General features: G+C 39.1%; 1 protein-coding gene across 2 annotated transcripts in view; it reads left to right on the forward strand.

The window, feature by feature from the left end:
- AACS (acetoacetyl-CoA synthetase) overlaps positions 1–10,022 on the forward strand; it is a 36,246-nt gene extending 26,224 nt beyond the window's left edge. Inside the window, exons 12-18 of one of the 2 annotated variants that reach the window (XM_030460651.1) lie at positions 91–213; positions 1,500–1,613; positions 2,141–2,266; positions 4,427–4,496; positions 5,338–5,396; positions 5,932–6,134; positions 8,664–10,022. In XM_030460651.1, the coding sequence (XP_030316511.1) occupies positions 91–213; positions 1,500–1,613; positions 2,141–2,266; positions 4,427–4,496; positions 5,338–5,396; positions 5,932–6,134; positions 8,664–8,801 (833 nt within the window). In that variant the 3' untranslated portion in view covers positions 8,802–10,022. Of the gene's footprint in view, positions 1–90; positions 214–1,499; positions 1,614–2,140; positions 2,267–4,426; positions 4,497–5,337; positions 5,397–5,623; positions 5,674–5,931; positions 6,135–8,663 lie in introns of those variants that run through there. The other variant, XM_030460653.1, reaches the window with a different exon arrangement.
- The last annotated feature ends 1,604 nt before the right edge of the window (positions 10,023–11,626 follow it).

Raw genomic sequence — 11,626 nt, forward strand, 5'->3', positions numbered from 1 at the left:
TTTCCTTATTCTGGATTGTAGTGACAAATAGTTAAAAACTCTTGTGAAAATTCTACCTTAACCAATTTTGTTGGTTTCCTCCTTTCTAAGGTGAAACACACAATCTCCAAACACTCCACACTATCCTGTCTACAGGATCCCCTCTCAAGGCTGAAAGCTATGAGTATGTCTACAAACACATCAAGAGCAGTGTCCTTCTGGGATCTATTTCAGGTGAAGCTTTTATTCTCCATGCACCTCACCAATTCTGGTCATTGCCTGTGCATTTCCTTCTTGCTAGTTTGCTGCTGTGTATTTGGGAAGCTTAAGCCTTGGATCATTCAGGCTTGGTTATAGTTAAACTGTAATTGTCATTTTAGTGCAGAGATTTTCTGCATAATTTAGTGTGCCATAATGAAGCTTATATACTCAAAGGCTTTTTAGGTGGAATGTTTCAGAGATGGTGAATGTTTTAGGTTTTAGCTTTTATTAAGCAGGATCATTTATTTTGACTGACTGTCCTTAGGGGTAGCAGGGTGAGATCAAGAAAAAAAGTCTATTAACCTACAGAACATACTGTTCTGCAAATAGCTGATTTCAGCAGAAAATACCTCTTGGAGAGGTTTTTCCACGTTCCCATTTCAATTCTTTTGTGCCAAGTAATTGGCACTGCAGACAGATTTTGTGTAAATTATGTAATTAGAGAAATATCAAGCCCCCATGCTGTGCAGTTTGTTGTAAGGAGTGCTAGCAGAGGCAACTCCTATTCACATAAGGTCTACTGCACAGCTCCTCATTCTGCTTTGTTATGAGGACTGACTTTTTCAGAGGGCTTTTAAATGCATTTCAGTTTGATTTTAAAGTCTGACTGTTTTGCTGCTGATGTTACCTCTGACTCTAGTGCTAGAAAAAGTAGCACTGACCCTTGAGTTTGCTATTATAGACTTGCTTTGCTATGCTTCAAGTTAACATTGCTTTGTGTCTTTTAATTCTACTTCTTTGAAGTTCTAGAAAGACTATAAATATTGCTATTAAGTAAGCACTTTGACAGTATCTATTTTTAAGATAACTTGAAGGGTTGCCCTCCTTCCCCCTGAGAACAGATGAATAACCTAAGTAAATATTGACTGGGTACTTTAAACTAGTTAAAGCAAGCAACATAATTTCTTAATTGTCTTAAATATCCAAGTCTGTAAACTGGGGCTGCTTTATTTTCTCTCATACATAAAGAGGAGTTTTCTTAAATGAGATTAAAAAGAGATTGTTGGTAGAAGAAAAGTTATGCCTTAATATTTCTGCATGAAGGGTGTAGAATCTTAAAAGCCATATAAAGAGAGAAAAACCTTCTTCTATTAAGTAACATAACATTCCAGATAATGCTGTTTATTCCACACTGACCAATGTGGATCAGAAGCATTTGGCAAAGGTGACAGTTTGATTTTCTAGAGTTCTTACCTAGTTTTCAGTTTTGCTTTTCCCAAAAAATGTTGTGTATTCTAAATGTACTTATTTTACTGTAGGTGGAACAGATATAATTTCATGTTTCATGGGTCAGAATGTTACAATTCCAGTTTACAAAGGAGAAATTCAAGCCAGAAATCTTGGAATGGCTGTAGAAGCATGGAATGATGAAGGTAACTATTATCCAAAATATTATGCACACTTACAAAATACAGGAGTTGTGTGATCTTAAGTTTCATTCATCAGGGGAATAAACAGTCAGATGTCAGGTGATTTCAGTGTAGAAACATGTTCTACAAAACCTGTATCTGGATTATATAGAAGTCTAGTGAAGATAATCAATGTATAAAAAGGCCTTTCTCCTTCCTGTGCTCTGCTAAATCTTATCAAGGTCAAATTCCAATTTCTGGCACGTGTGCTAATTTTTTATGTTGCTGTGGATGCCAGGCTGGCTCCTATCCTGTGGTGTAACTCTCCTGAAGTTACTGAGATTCAGATAGGGATGAGTTTGAGGAACTGAACACAAGCTGTTAACACCACTGGTCACAGCTCATCTCTACATCAGCATCTGGCACGTAAATAATAACAGTAGATGCTCTGTTATAATAATCTACTGTGTAACAGTAGAGCTCTGATGCTCTGGTCAGGTACTCTGTTTACAGAAGGGAAATGAAGGATATATTCTCTTTTTTGTAAACAGGAAAACCAGTTTGGGGTGAAAGTGGAGAGCTGGTTTGTACCAAGCCTATCCCTTGTCAGCCTACTCACTTCTGGAATGATGAGAATGGGAGCAAATACAGAAAGGCTTATTTTTCAAAATTTCCAGGTATGTAATGAAGGACTTTGGACACTGCTCAAACTGACCAAGAATATAGATTGTAGTGCTGCTCTTGGGAAGGTGCAGGTGTTTTCTTGCCAGTGGTAGGCAGGTGCAGCTTTGAATCTAGACTTCTAGGGTCAGAACTCTATGGCATGTTTCACAGTATCTTTTCTACTGCTGTGTTTCAAATTTGGATCCAAATCCGTTTAATAAAAATCTCAGGAAAGCTCTAATCCCATTTTATTCCTGCTCTCATTAAGCAGATGTGATTGTAACAGCCCTGATGATCTGTGGTGCAGATGTAGACTGCTTGGCATGAGTGTGAAATGAAAGTGCTGAAAAGGTGGGGGTACAACCCTCCATTAATGAGTGCTACTGCACCTCTACCAGACTGCTCCTACCTATCTGGAGTAGAGAATCCTAAGGGATAAGAGCTGACCTTCCACCTCATTAGCATGATGTTTAAGTATATGCTGTCTCAGACATGTATATTCTGCATTCATACAGTTTTCCAGTGGTGGGAAGAGTAAAGGAACAGCTCCTGCAGGCCAGAGGCTTTCTTCCTAGTAATTGTGGAGAACTCTACTCATCCAGAGGTTTTGCTTACGTGGCATAATGATGCTGAACTCCCTGCTGCCTACTGGGCAGAGGCTTTTGTAGGAGCAGGGCCTCAAGCTGTGTCTTTTTGGAGCTGGAAGCTATTTTATAAATAGCAGCAATACAGAAGGATTCACAAGAGAAGTCAGGATGTGCAGCAGGAGATAATCATATGGGAAGATTGAGGGAATGTGGAAATTGCAGTCTGCATGTAAGCCTGACAACAAATGGAAAAAAAAAAAGTGACAGACTGAAATCACTGTGGTTGTGTCTGAACCATCTTTTCTGTTTTTCCTTGTAAATGGGCTTGAGGTTGTAATGGTTAAGTAAGGAAATGTTATGTGCACATGCATGTGCAAATAATAGAGGTTTCTTTTTTCTTTAGAAAAACCTGAATAGAACTGGCTTGTGTTTCTGTTTGTGGCAGCTTGCTGTAGTGGTATTAATCTTAAAGGGGAGGAAAAAAAAAAGTTATTCCAGCTCTGAGAAGTCAAATCAGATTGTACTTTAATGCAAATAAGAACATTAAGGTCCCTTGGGAATTACTGATACCAATTGTGCAAGTCCAGGAAGCTTCTTGCACAGAATTGTATATCATAAAAGTGAATCAAGATGGACTGGTGGGGATATTGTTACCTTTGTGAAAGATTATTGCAGTTTCTTCAAAATACAGTGTTCAGAGCAGCTATTCAGCTGTTTTCTAAAGGATGCTGCATAGTCATGCAAAGAAGCATTCAGGAGATAACCTAGGGTTTGATACTAATAATGTGTGAGCTGCTCCTCTTTTCATTTCTGTTGGTGCTTCACCCCAGGTGCCCTCTGGAGCATCCCAGCAGCATGGTGGGGTACAGCCACATGAACACACGGGTAGGAAGGGCAGGAAACTGGTGTGACCACCACCTGCCAGCGTGGCACATGGCCCAAACCAGAGCCTTGGGCCCTGGGGATGGCAGGGAGGGTCATGGGGACCCTGTCTAGCCCTATGCTTCCTGCCAGGTCTGGGTGATGGGGACAGCAGGATGGGGTGACACCAGCCGGTCAGAGGTCTCCACAAGGGGCTTTCCTTTTCTTCTCATAGGGAGCTCAAAAAAGGTGAAACTTGGGTATGAGCTGGATTCTCTTGGCTGGCATTTGTCCCCAAACAGGTGTCAGTAGGTGACTGGGGAAGCAGTCACCTTTGCTCATGATGGTGGCACGGGTGCCAGCTAAGTAGCTGGGCTGGCATTAGCAGGCAGGGTGATATCAGCACCCAGGCTGCATCTCTTGACTCCCTGGATGCAGGGAGGGTCAGGCTGCAGCAAAAGGAGACCTGGGTAGAGCTTAGGAAAACCTGGAGGGATTCAGAATCACCAGCAAATATTCACTGCTCCCTGTGGTGTCCTGGGTGTCTGCCAGCACCTTGTCACATCCCTCTGGATCCTGATGTTTCCCAGTCAGGTGGTAGCACCCTCCTCCATGGTGAGCCCACTTGCTCTGTATTTTCCTAAGTTACATGAGGAGTTACACAAGTGTCTGCTGTGCCTGGGGGATTAAGAAATCAGCTGCTTAACCTTTGTCATTCTTTAATAGGTGTTTGGGCCCATGGTGATTACTGCAAAATCAATCCCAAGACAGGAGGAATTGTCATGCTGGGTCGCAGGTATAGTCTTTTGGTGAAAGTATTCTGAGCAAAAGTTAAAATTTGCAAACTTCCCCTCAGAGCTTTATATACCTGATTCTGTCATGCCTGTTAGCTTTAGATGAGTTGTGTTAAATCCTGTATTGTGAATGTCAGCCCTTAAATTAATCAGAGCAGCTGGATTACAGGGAAGGGAGCCTATTTTGAACTTCTGTCTTGCTCTTGAGTATGTGAACACAAGACAGTATTGACTTGGGTTTGTGTTCCCTGGTTTATAATGATCATCTTAGTGTCTGAATTGAGAGTGCAGCACATTCAAGGTGGTGAATCCAGAACCTTCTCTTGTCTTGATTTTGCCATTGATTTGCTTTACAAGAAAACTTCAGTGCCAATGATCACAAGCACAATTACAGAAGGTCAGGTATTAAAATCACAGAAAAGCAACTTTTAAATAGATTTGAATGCCTTGAAGGTGTGTCTGGTATTGGCACAGACAGACATGCTCAGTGATGAGGCTGCTAATTATAAAACAAGTTCCAGCAATAAGAGGATGGAAAGTAAGGATAAATGATTGTAATATGGTAAAGTACTACAGAGTTTCTTGGCCTTTTTTGTGGTCAGTGGTGTGTGTGTATTTGTAGGCTACTGGAAAGGGGAGGGACTAGGAGAGGTTAATTAATCTTGACTCATTCTAACGAGCAAAATGCCTTCTTGAATCAAATTCTTTTAAAATCCTGTTTCTAGTGTGGCTGCATATTCACTGCATGAAATGTAGAGACTTGGGTAATTGCCTCAGTTTTTCTCTTTTCATCAAACTGTAATGACATTTTAATGCTGCTTTTGTTTTGTGTGTAATTTTCAGTGATGGCACATTAAATCCAAATGGCGTGAGATTTGGAAGCTCTGAAATCTACAACATAGGTATGAAATTGACTTTCCACCTCTTTCAGCAATGATATTGTTGCTTTAAATCTGAAATAGAAGCATTACAAAGGTGTTTGAAGGATTAAGTAATAAAAGTGTTACCGTTTTTCAAATGAAAGACAGCACAGAGCACGTTAGCACTAACAGTAAAATTCTGGGTTTTGGACTTGAAATTGGTTGGTTTCCTGAAATTTTTGGTTAATTTCTCTTTTCTTTCTATGCAGCAGTGAGGATGGTGAGGAAAGCCAAAGAGAATGACTTATCCATCTTAAAAGTTAGCAGTTTTTTCATTTTGTTCTGGGCCTCAATATACGTGACCTTTAAACCTGGATTTTCACCTGAGCAGGAGTTAAAATTTCAGGGCAACCCTGAGGGGAAGCTCATTGCAGAATAATGAGAATAATGTAGAATATCCAGGATGTCTGCTTTGCTTTTGCAGCTCAAGGGGAGGGAATATTTCTTTTGGTGCAACGACAAAAAAACCATTCTTGCAGAGTAATACTCTTAATAAGGCCTCTTCCTTTATTTTCAGTTGAAGCCTTTGAGGAGGTTTCAGACAGCCTCTGTGTCCCTCAGTACAACAAAGATGGTGAGGAGAGGGTGATACTCTTTCTGAAGATGGCATTAAACCACACGTTCAGCCAGGATCTGGTGAAAAGAATTCGTGATGCGATCCGCGTAGCACTTTCTGCCAGGCATGTTCCAAGCCTCATCCTAGAAACCAAAGGCATTCCGGTATGTCAGGAAAAATGCTGCCTACTTTTTTCTTTATCACCTTGAATAGTAATTAAGGAGCAGTTGTCACTGCTCTTCAAACCCACATGCGTGGAAATTTTAGCATCTCAAAAGTGTATGTGAGCTTTATAAATAGTTTGTCTATGTTGCCTAGCAACATCACTTCATCTCCTCTTCAGCCAAGCATGTTTTTGTTTTTTAACAATATCTAAAAATGCCCATTCTCAGTTTATAAATGTATTGCATTTTCTCAGCAATATAAACTTAAACCTTTGAAAGGAAAATATTAAAAAGGTAATTTCACTTTAGCTCTTCTGTCAACCCAAAGCTTATTTTGTTTTTTGTTTTCCTCTTTTGAATGGCTTTCTTATGAAAGCTGAGAGCACTGAACTAATTTATTAAACTCTTTTTGAAAGCCATTTTACTTTTACATTTATTCAGCCACTTTAACTGAAGCTCTATCACTGTCTCAGCTGTAGCAGTAACTAAAAATCTTTGTGCTTCTGGAAGTGGAAGGAGAGATCTATATAGCTGAGGGTTCTGCATGCTCAAGTCTTCTGGAGCTGTTATTCAGGTGTTTTTCTTTTCTGTATGAACTCTTTAGTTGGAATTCCTGTTTCTATAGTCCTCAACAGCAGCACAGGGGTGCAGAGTGTAGATGTCTCAAGTCCATTTGAACAGATGTGAGTGTGTAGAGAAAAGGTTTGAGAAACTTTGATATTCTGATACCTGTTTACTACCAGTGTTGGTTCCCCTCTGAAAGAGGTCTGGGGTTCAGGACTAGCAGCTTCCAAAGTGCACACAGAAATCTGGCTCTGAACTGTTGAGTTAATTCTATTTCAAGCCACTGCTGGTATATAATTCTTGGCTCAAAATGTTTTCTTTGCATGGGTGTAAAATCCCCTGCACCTGTTAAATGCTGAGGGCTAGATTTTCTGGGCTGCAAATTCTGCATGAGGTGTTAAACCTGCAAAGTGTGTAAATCCCCTGAATGTGCAGCACAAAGTTGATGGCAGTGAGATGTTTGTGATGGGCTGCCCCTCAGGAAAGCCTACTTAGATCATTAATTAATTCACACTTTGACTGAATTTACAATTGATTGAATTTTAATTACCTTTCAGGTAAATATGCCAGGGTACAGTGATCAAAGCTGTCTCCCTTCTTTCTTTTCAAGTTTTGCTTAGAAGGGAGACCTCTTTGTATTCTGCAGGTTATAGAAATTTATTTGAATCCTCACCTGAAAAGACAATCTAATGCTGACTGTACTGACACATTATACTGGTAGAAATAGTATTGCTGTTCTGAACTAGTTAGGATGTCAGTAATACAAAGCATGGTTTTAATGAGGTATCCAGGTGGCAAAATCATACTGCAACCTACTAATATGAATCTTACTAGACCTGTCTTGACCAGAAATAATTATTCCGGTTATAATTCACAAGGTGATTTAGTGATTAAAGTAAAAAAAAAAATTGCTTTTAACAATCTGCCTGGTCTTCTTAGAGGGGGCAGTTCCCTTGGAGGCCACTGAGGTGCTGTGTTTGCTGCACACTTGTGAAAATGAAGTGCTAAGCATTGAGGAGGAAGAGTTGTTGGTTAGGATGGTTCAGGAGATTTAGGATTACATGTGACTTTACATTCAATAAGGACCAGTTTGAAGTGGTATCAGGATGGATATTGCAAGAATGTATTGTGTTAAGGATTATTTAGCCTGCCTCAAGAAGATTGCTAATGAAAAATGGTGGTGCCTGGAGTTCAGGGGTTCCTGAATGGAGGCCAGGAACAAGATGGGTTCCTCAGTCAGGAGTGGCCTTGGTGCCTGTGGAAGCAGAGATCAGCTTCTAAAATGTTCCTTGGCAGAGTTCCTGTTAACATTGGTGTAAATTCTCCTTACTGAACTGAACTAGTCAGAAATCAGTGGTCTGATCCCAAGAAAAGGATTAGGGGGTTTGTTGTCCATAATATCCTTGCTTTTAGTTACCCAGTATAATAAATTTGTGACTTTTATGTTGAGAAGAAGCCTTTGTTATGCTTGGCTTTGAAATATTTTAGTGTTGAGGGGCATTTAAGCTCAGTGTTTTACTTCATTCTATTAGAAAAGGACTCTCCATTTCAGATAGGAATAGTCATGGTTTTCTTCTTCCAAAGTCCAATGGATTTGGATTTTGAGCCTACACTTTAAAAATTATATATTGTTGGGAAAATGGATGTGTCAGAACATGAAGCATGGAAGATTTTAAGTGTTTATACCATGATTCTGATCGGTTTCTCTTGTTTAAGTTGAAGCTTGATCATGTTCTCACAGTATCACTAAACAAAAAATAAGCTAAAAACCACAAACTCTTCTTAAAATCACTTAAAAACTAAGTGGAATTCAAAGAATTGATTCTAGTGCCTCAAGTAAACAGAGAAGGGAAGACATTTTGCTAAATTTTGATGGAGTTCTGGGGTTGGGGGGGCTGATAATGAATGTTTCCACAGAGCTACTACATGAACAGTAATTTTACCATTGCTGGTTTTGTTTTTCAGTATACAATAAATGGGAAAAAAGTGGAAGTAGCTGTGAAGCAAATAATTGCAGGGAAACAAGTTGAGCAGCGGGGAGCTTTCTCAAACCCAGAGACTTTGGACCTGTACCAAAATATTCCTGAGCTTCAGAACTTCTGAAGTCACTTGGTTGGGGTTTTACTTTTGCATCTGTCTGTTCTGTTTGTTTTTGTATATACCAATATTGTATGTAAAGAAAAAGCTCTATTTAATACCAGAACTGTTTCATTAAGTGCATTATGAACGGCTTGGGTAAAGCTTAGCTCCCTTTTATTGGTTAAATATGCCATGTATCTTGGAGTTTTTTTCCAGCCTGGAAGGAGAAACCTGCCTGTTTTGATTTTGTTGTTTTTTTTTTTTTTTTAATGTGTATATATACATATATATAAATATATATGAGTGCATCTTTTCTGTTTAGATTTACATCAGCAGCCCATCAAAGTGGAGCACCAGTAGCATAAGTTAAAGTTGCAAATAGAATATTTCTTTCATGAAATAATTGCTTTCTTTTTTTTAAGCTAGATTTTTAGCAATTTTTTTTTTTCAGTCCATGTGTTTCAGTCACCTGGAAAGGAATATAGTGATTTTAACTACTTGACTGCAAAGCATGAAAGTGTTATATATGTAGTGTGCATTTAAGTGTTTTTATAAAGCCAAATCATAATGCACTAAACCCATTTGACTTGACTCAGATCAATTTAAGTCTTGAAATATCTCATGGTACCCTTGAAGGTAATTGCTGCTTTATTTTGCAATGTAACCTTCCTTTTGTTTTGAGCTTTTAGTTGACAGACATCTGGAGGCTCAGAAGGAGAGGGAGCAATCAGCTCCTCCTTTTCCCTGGTGTAGCTCCAGGTTATTTCCATGGAATTTACTGTCATTACTCTGGATTAACATCATTGCAGTTGAATACAGCATTTTGCTCCTTGTTTTGAAGTTCTTTCCTGGCTGTAAGGCTACAATCCAGTGTAATATTAGCTGAAGAATTCCAGTGTGTTCATTTATTAAAAGCTGATGTTTTTGTAACTTTTTTACTAAATGTCATATTGAAAGTGAAAGACTAAAATGTTTTCTAGCTCTGTATCCTTCCAGTTTATAAAGGGAAAAATACTGTAATGAGCATACTAAAATGGTGAAATGGAAGCACTAAAACATAGTTTTGTTTTTCATAAAATAGAATTGGAGTAGTTGTACCAAAACTCTGGCATTCAGTGTCTCCTGCACTATTTGAATTTTGTGGGTTAAATATTTAATGCATTAAAATCATGGATGTCCTTACAATTGTGTTGAATGCTTTCAGCATTGCTAAAGAGTTAATTAAAATAAATTGATTCTTTAAACAAATATAATATATATTTATATAAAGTTTTGCTCTGTTAATGTCTCACTTTTACTTCCCTTCTGCTTGGATGTCATGAAATAATTCTTAGCTTAATTTTTTTGCAGATTTTAGTGGCTTTTATCCAAGTCCACCCACTACAAAATCATTGTTCTCAAAATCATTTCTGTTAAAGCTTAATCCTGCTTTCTTTTGCAGAACCCAGGACAAGTAAAACATTGCTGCTGGTTACATATGGGTGGTTGGCTCATTGAGAAGGTCACAGGTGAACAGGAGTGGATGAAAACACAATGAAAATGTGCCTTCTGCCAGTGCAGGAAGAAGCTGTAGGTTGCAATATGTTAATTTTGCTGAAAGGGAGAAATCTGTGCAGAGAAAGGGGTGTGCTCCATTACTTAAGACAAAATCTAGATGCTCAAGTTTAGCTGCAGCTAGTAAAAAAGTTTCTATTTCCTCCACCCTGTCATAGACCTCAGCTCTTGCTCCAGCAAGCTGAAGGCTGATGCAGAATATGTCAAATATTGCTGGCAATAACTCAGTCAGAGTGAAACTCTCTAAATGCAGCTGAATAACAGCCCCTCTGAGGTGGGCTCTGACTGAATCACAGACACTGTGGACCACCAGCTGCACCTTGACTGCAGGATGCAGAAATGTCTCATCAGCAAATGAGGCTTGAAAGGAGTGGGTTCTCTTTGACTTGCTGAACTGTACCAAGCCAGACAATATACCTTGCTGGCTGGGATAAACATGATCATATAAATACCAAACATCCATCAGGAAAGTGTAAAAATGAGCTATCCAGCTGCCAATAACCCACAATTAAAAGTGCTTTTAAATTCCTTCCCCTCTGGCACACTACATATAAATTTTACATTAACTGACTTTGTATTCATTAAAGCTTCATTATATTGTTCTTTAATTCATGCAAAATGTCTGGAGTTTACAAAGCCCACAGATCCTTATTAATAAGTTATTTTGGGATATTTCATTAATTAAAGATAGTTCAGAAGCACGGATATATTAAGAACATACACAATGCCTTGAGGCTGTTTCTTTGAATCCTTTATGCTGCTGGAAGCACTGTAAAAAGCTTTGTTAATGGATCTAATTTAATCTCATGCGAATGTCAGATGTTGCATAGCTTTTTGCAAAGTATAGTTACAAACAAAGTAGATGTATTTACACTTCTGATTTATACTTCAGAGTTTCAGAAATGCTGGACAGTGGCAGCTTGTGGAGATCCAGTGAGGAGGAGAGGTGAGTGGGTGCTTGCACTGGAAAGGTGGCTGTGGCAGGGCTCAAGCTTCTTGAGTCCCTCTTCCAAACCCTGTTTTCCAAGCAAACCACTTAGACTGACATGGCTGTGTCAAAATATCAGTGGCATGAAAGCAGGCAGCTGAATTCCTCAGTCTGCAAAGGAAGAGTAGAGAGTAGTTGGTCAGGAGTGGTCAAATGTTTCAGGGAGGGTTCTGGCAAACTGGTAGCACCCAGATGCTTGACTAGAAGGAGAAGGTAGTGTTACCACAGTGTATCTACCTCTGGTCTTTTTAATCTAGAAAGTCTTGATGCCTCAGGGCTGTCACTTGGTAATGTGAATCCCTCTTCA

The sequence above is a fragment of the Calypte anna genome, chromosome 15 (genome assembly GCF_003957555.1).
Source record: "Calypte anna isolate BGI_N300 chromosome 15, bCalAnn1_v1.p, whole genome shotgun sequence".
NCBI classification, from domain to species: Eukaryota; Metazoa; Chordata; class Aves; order Apodiformes; family Trochilidae; genus Calypte; species Calypte anna.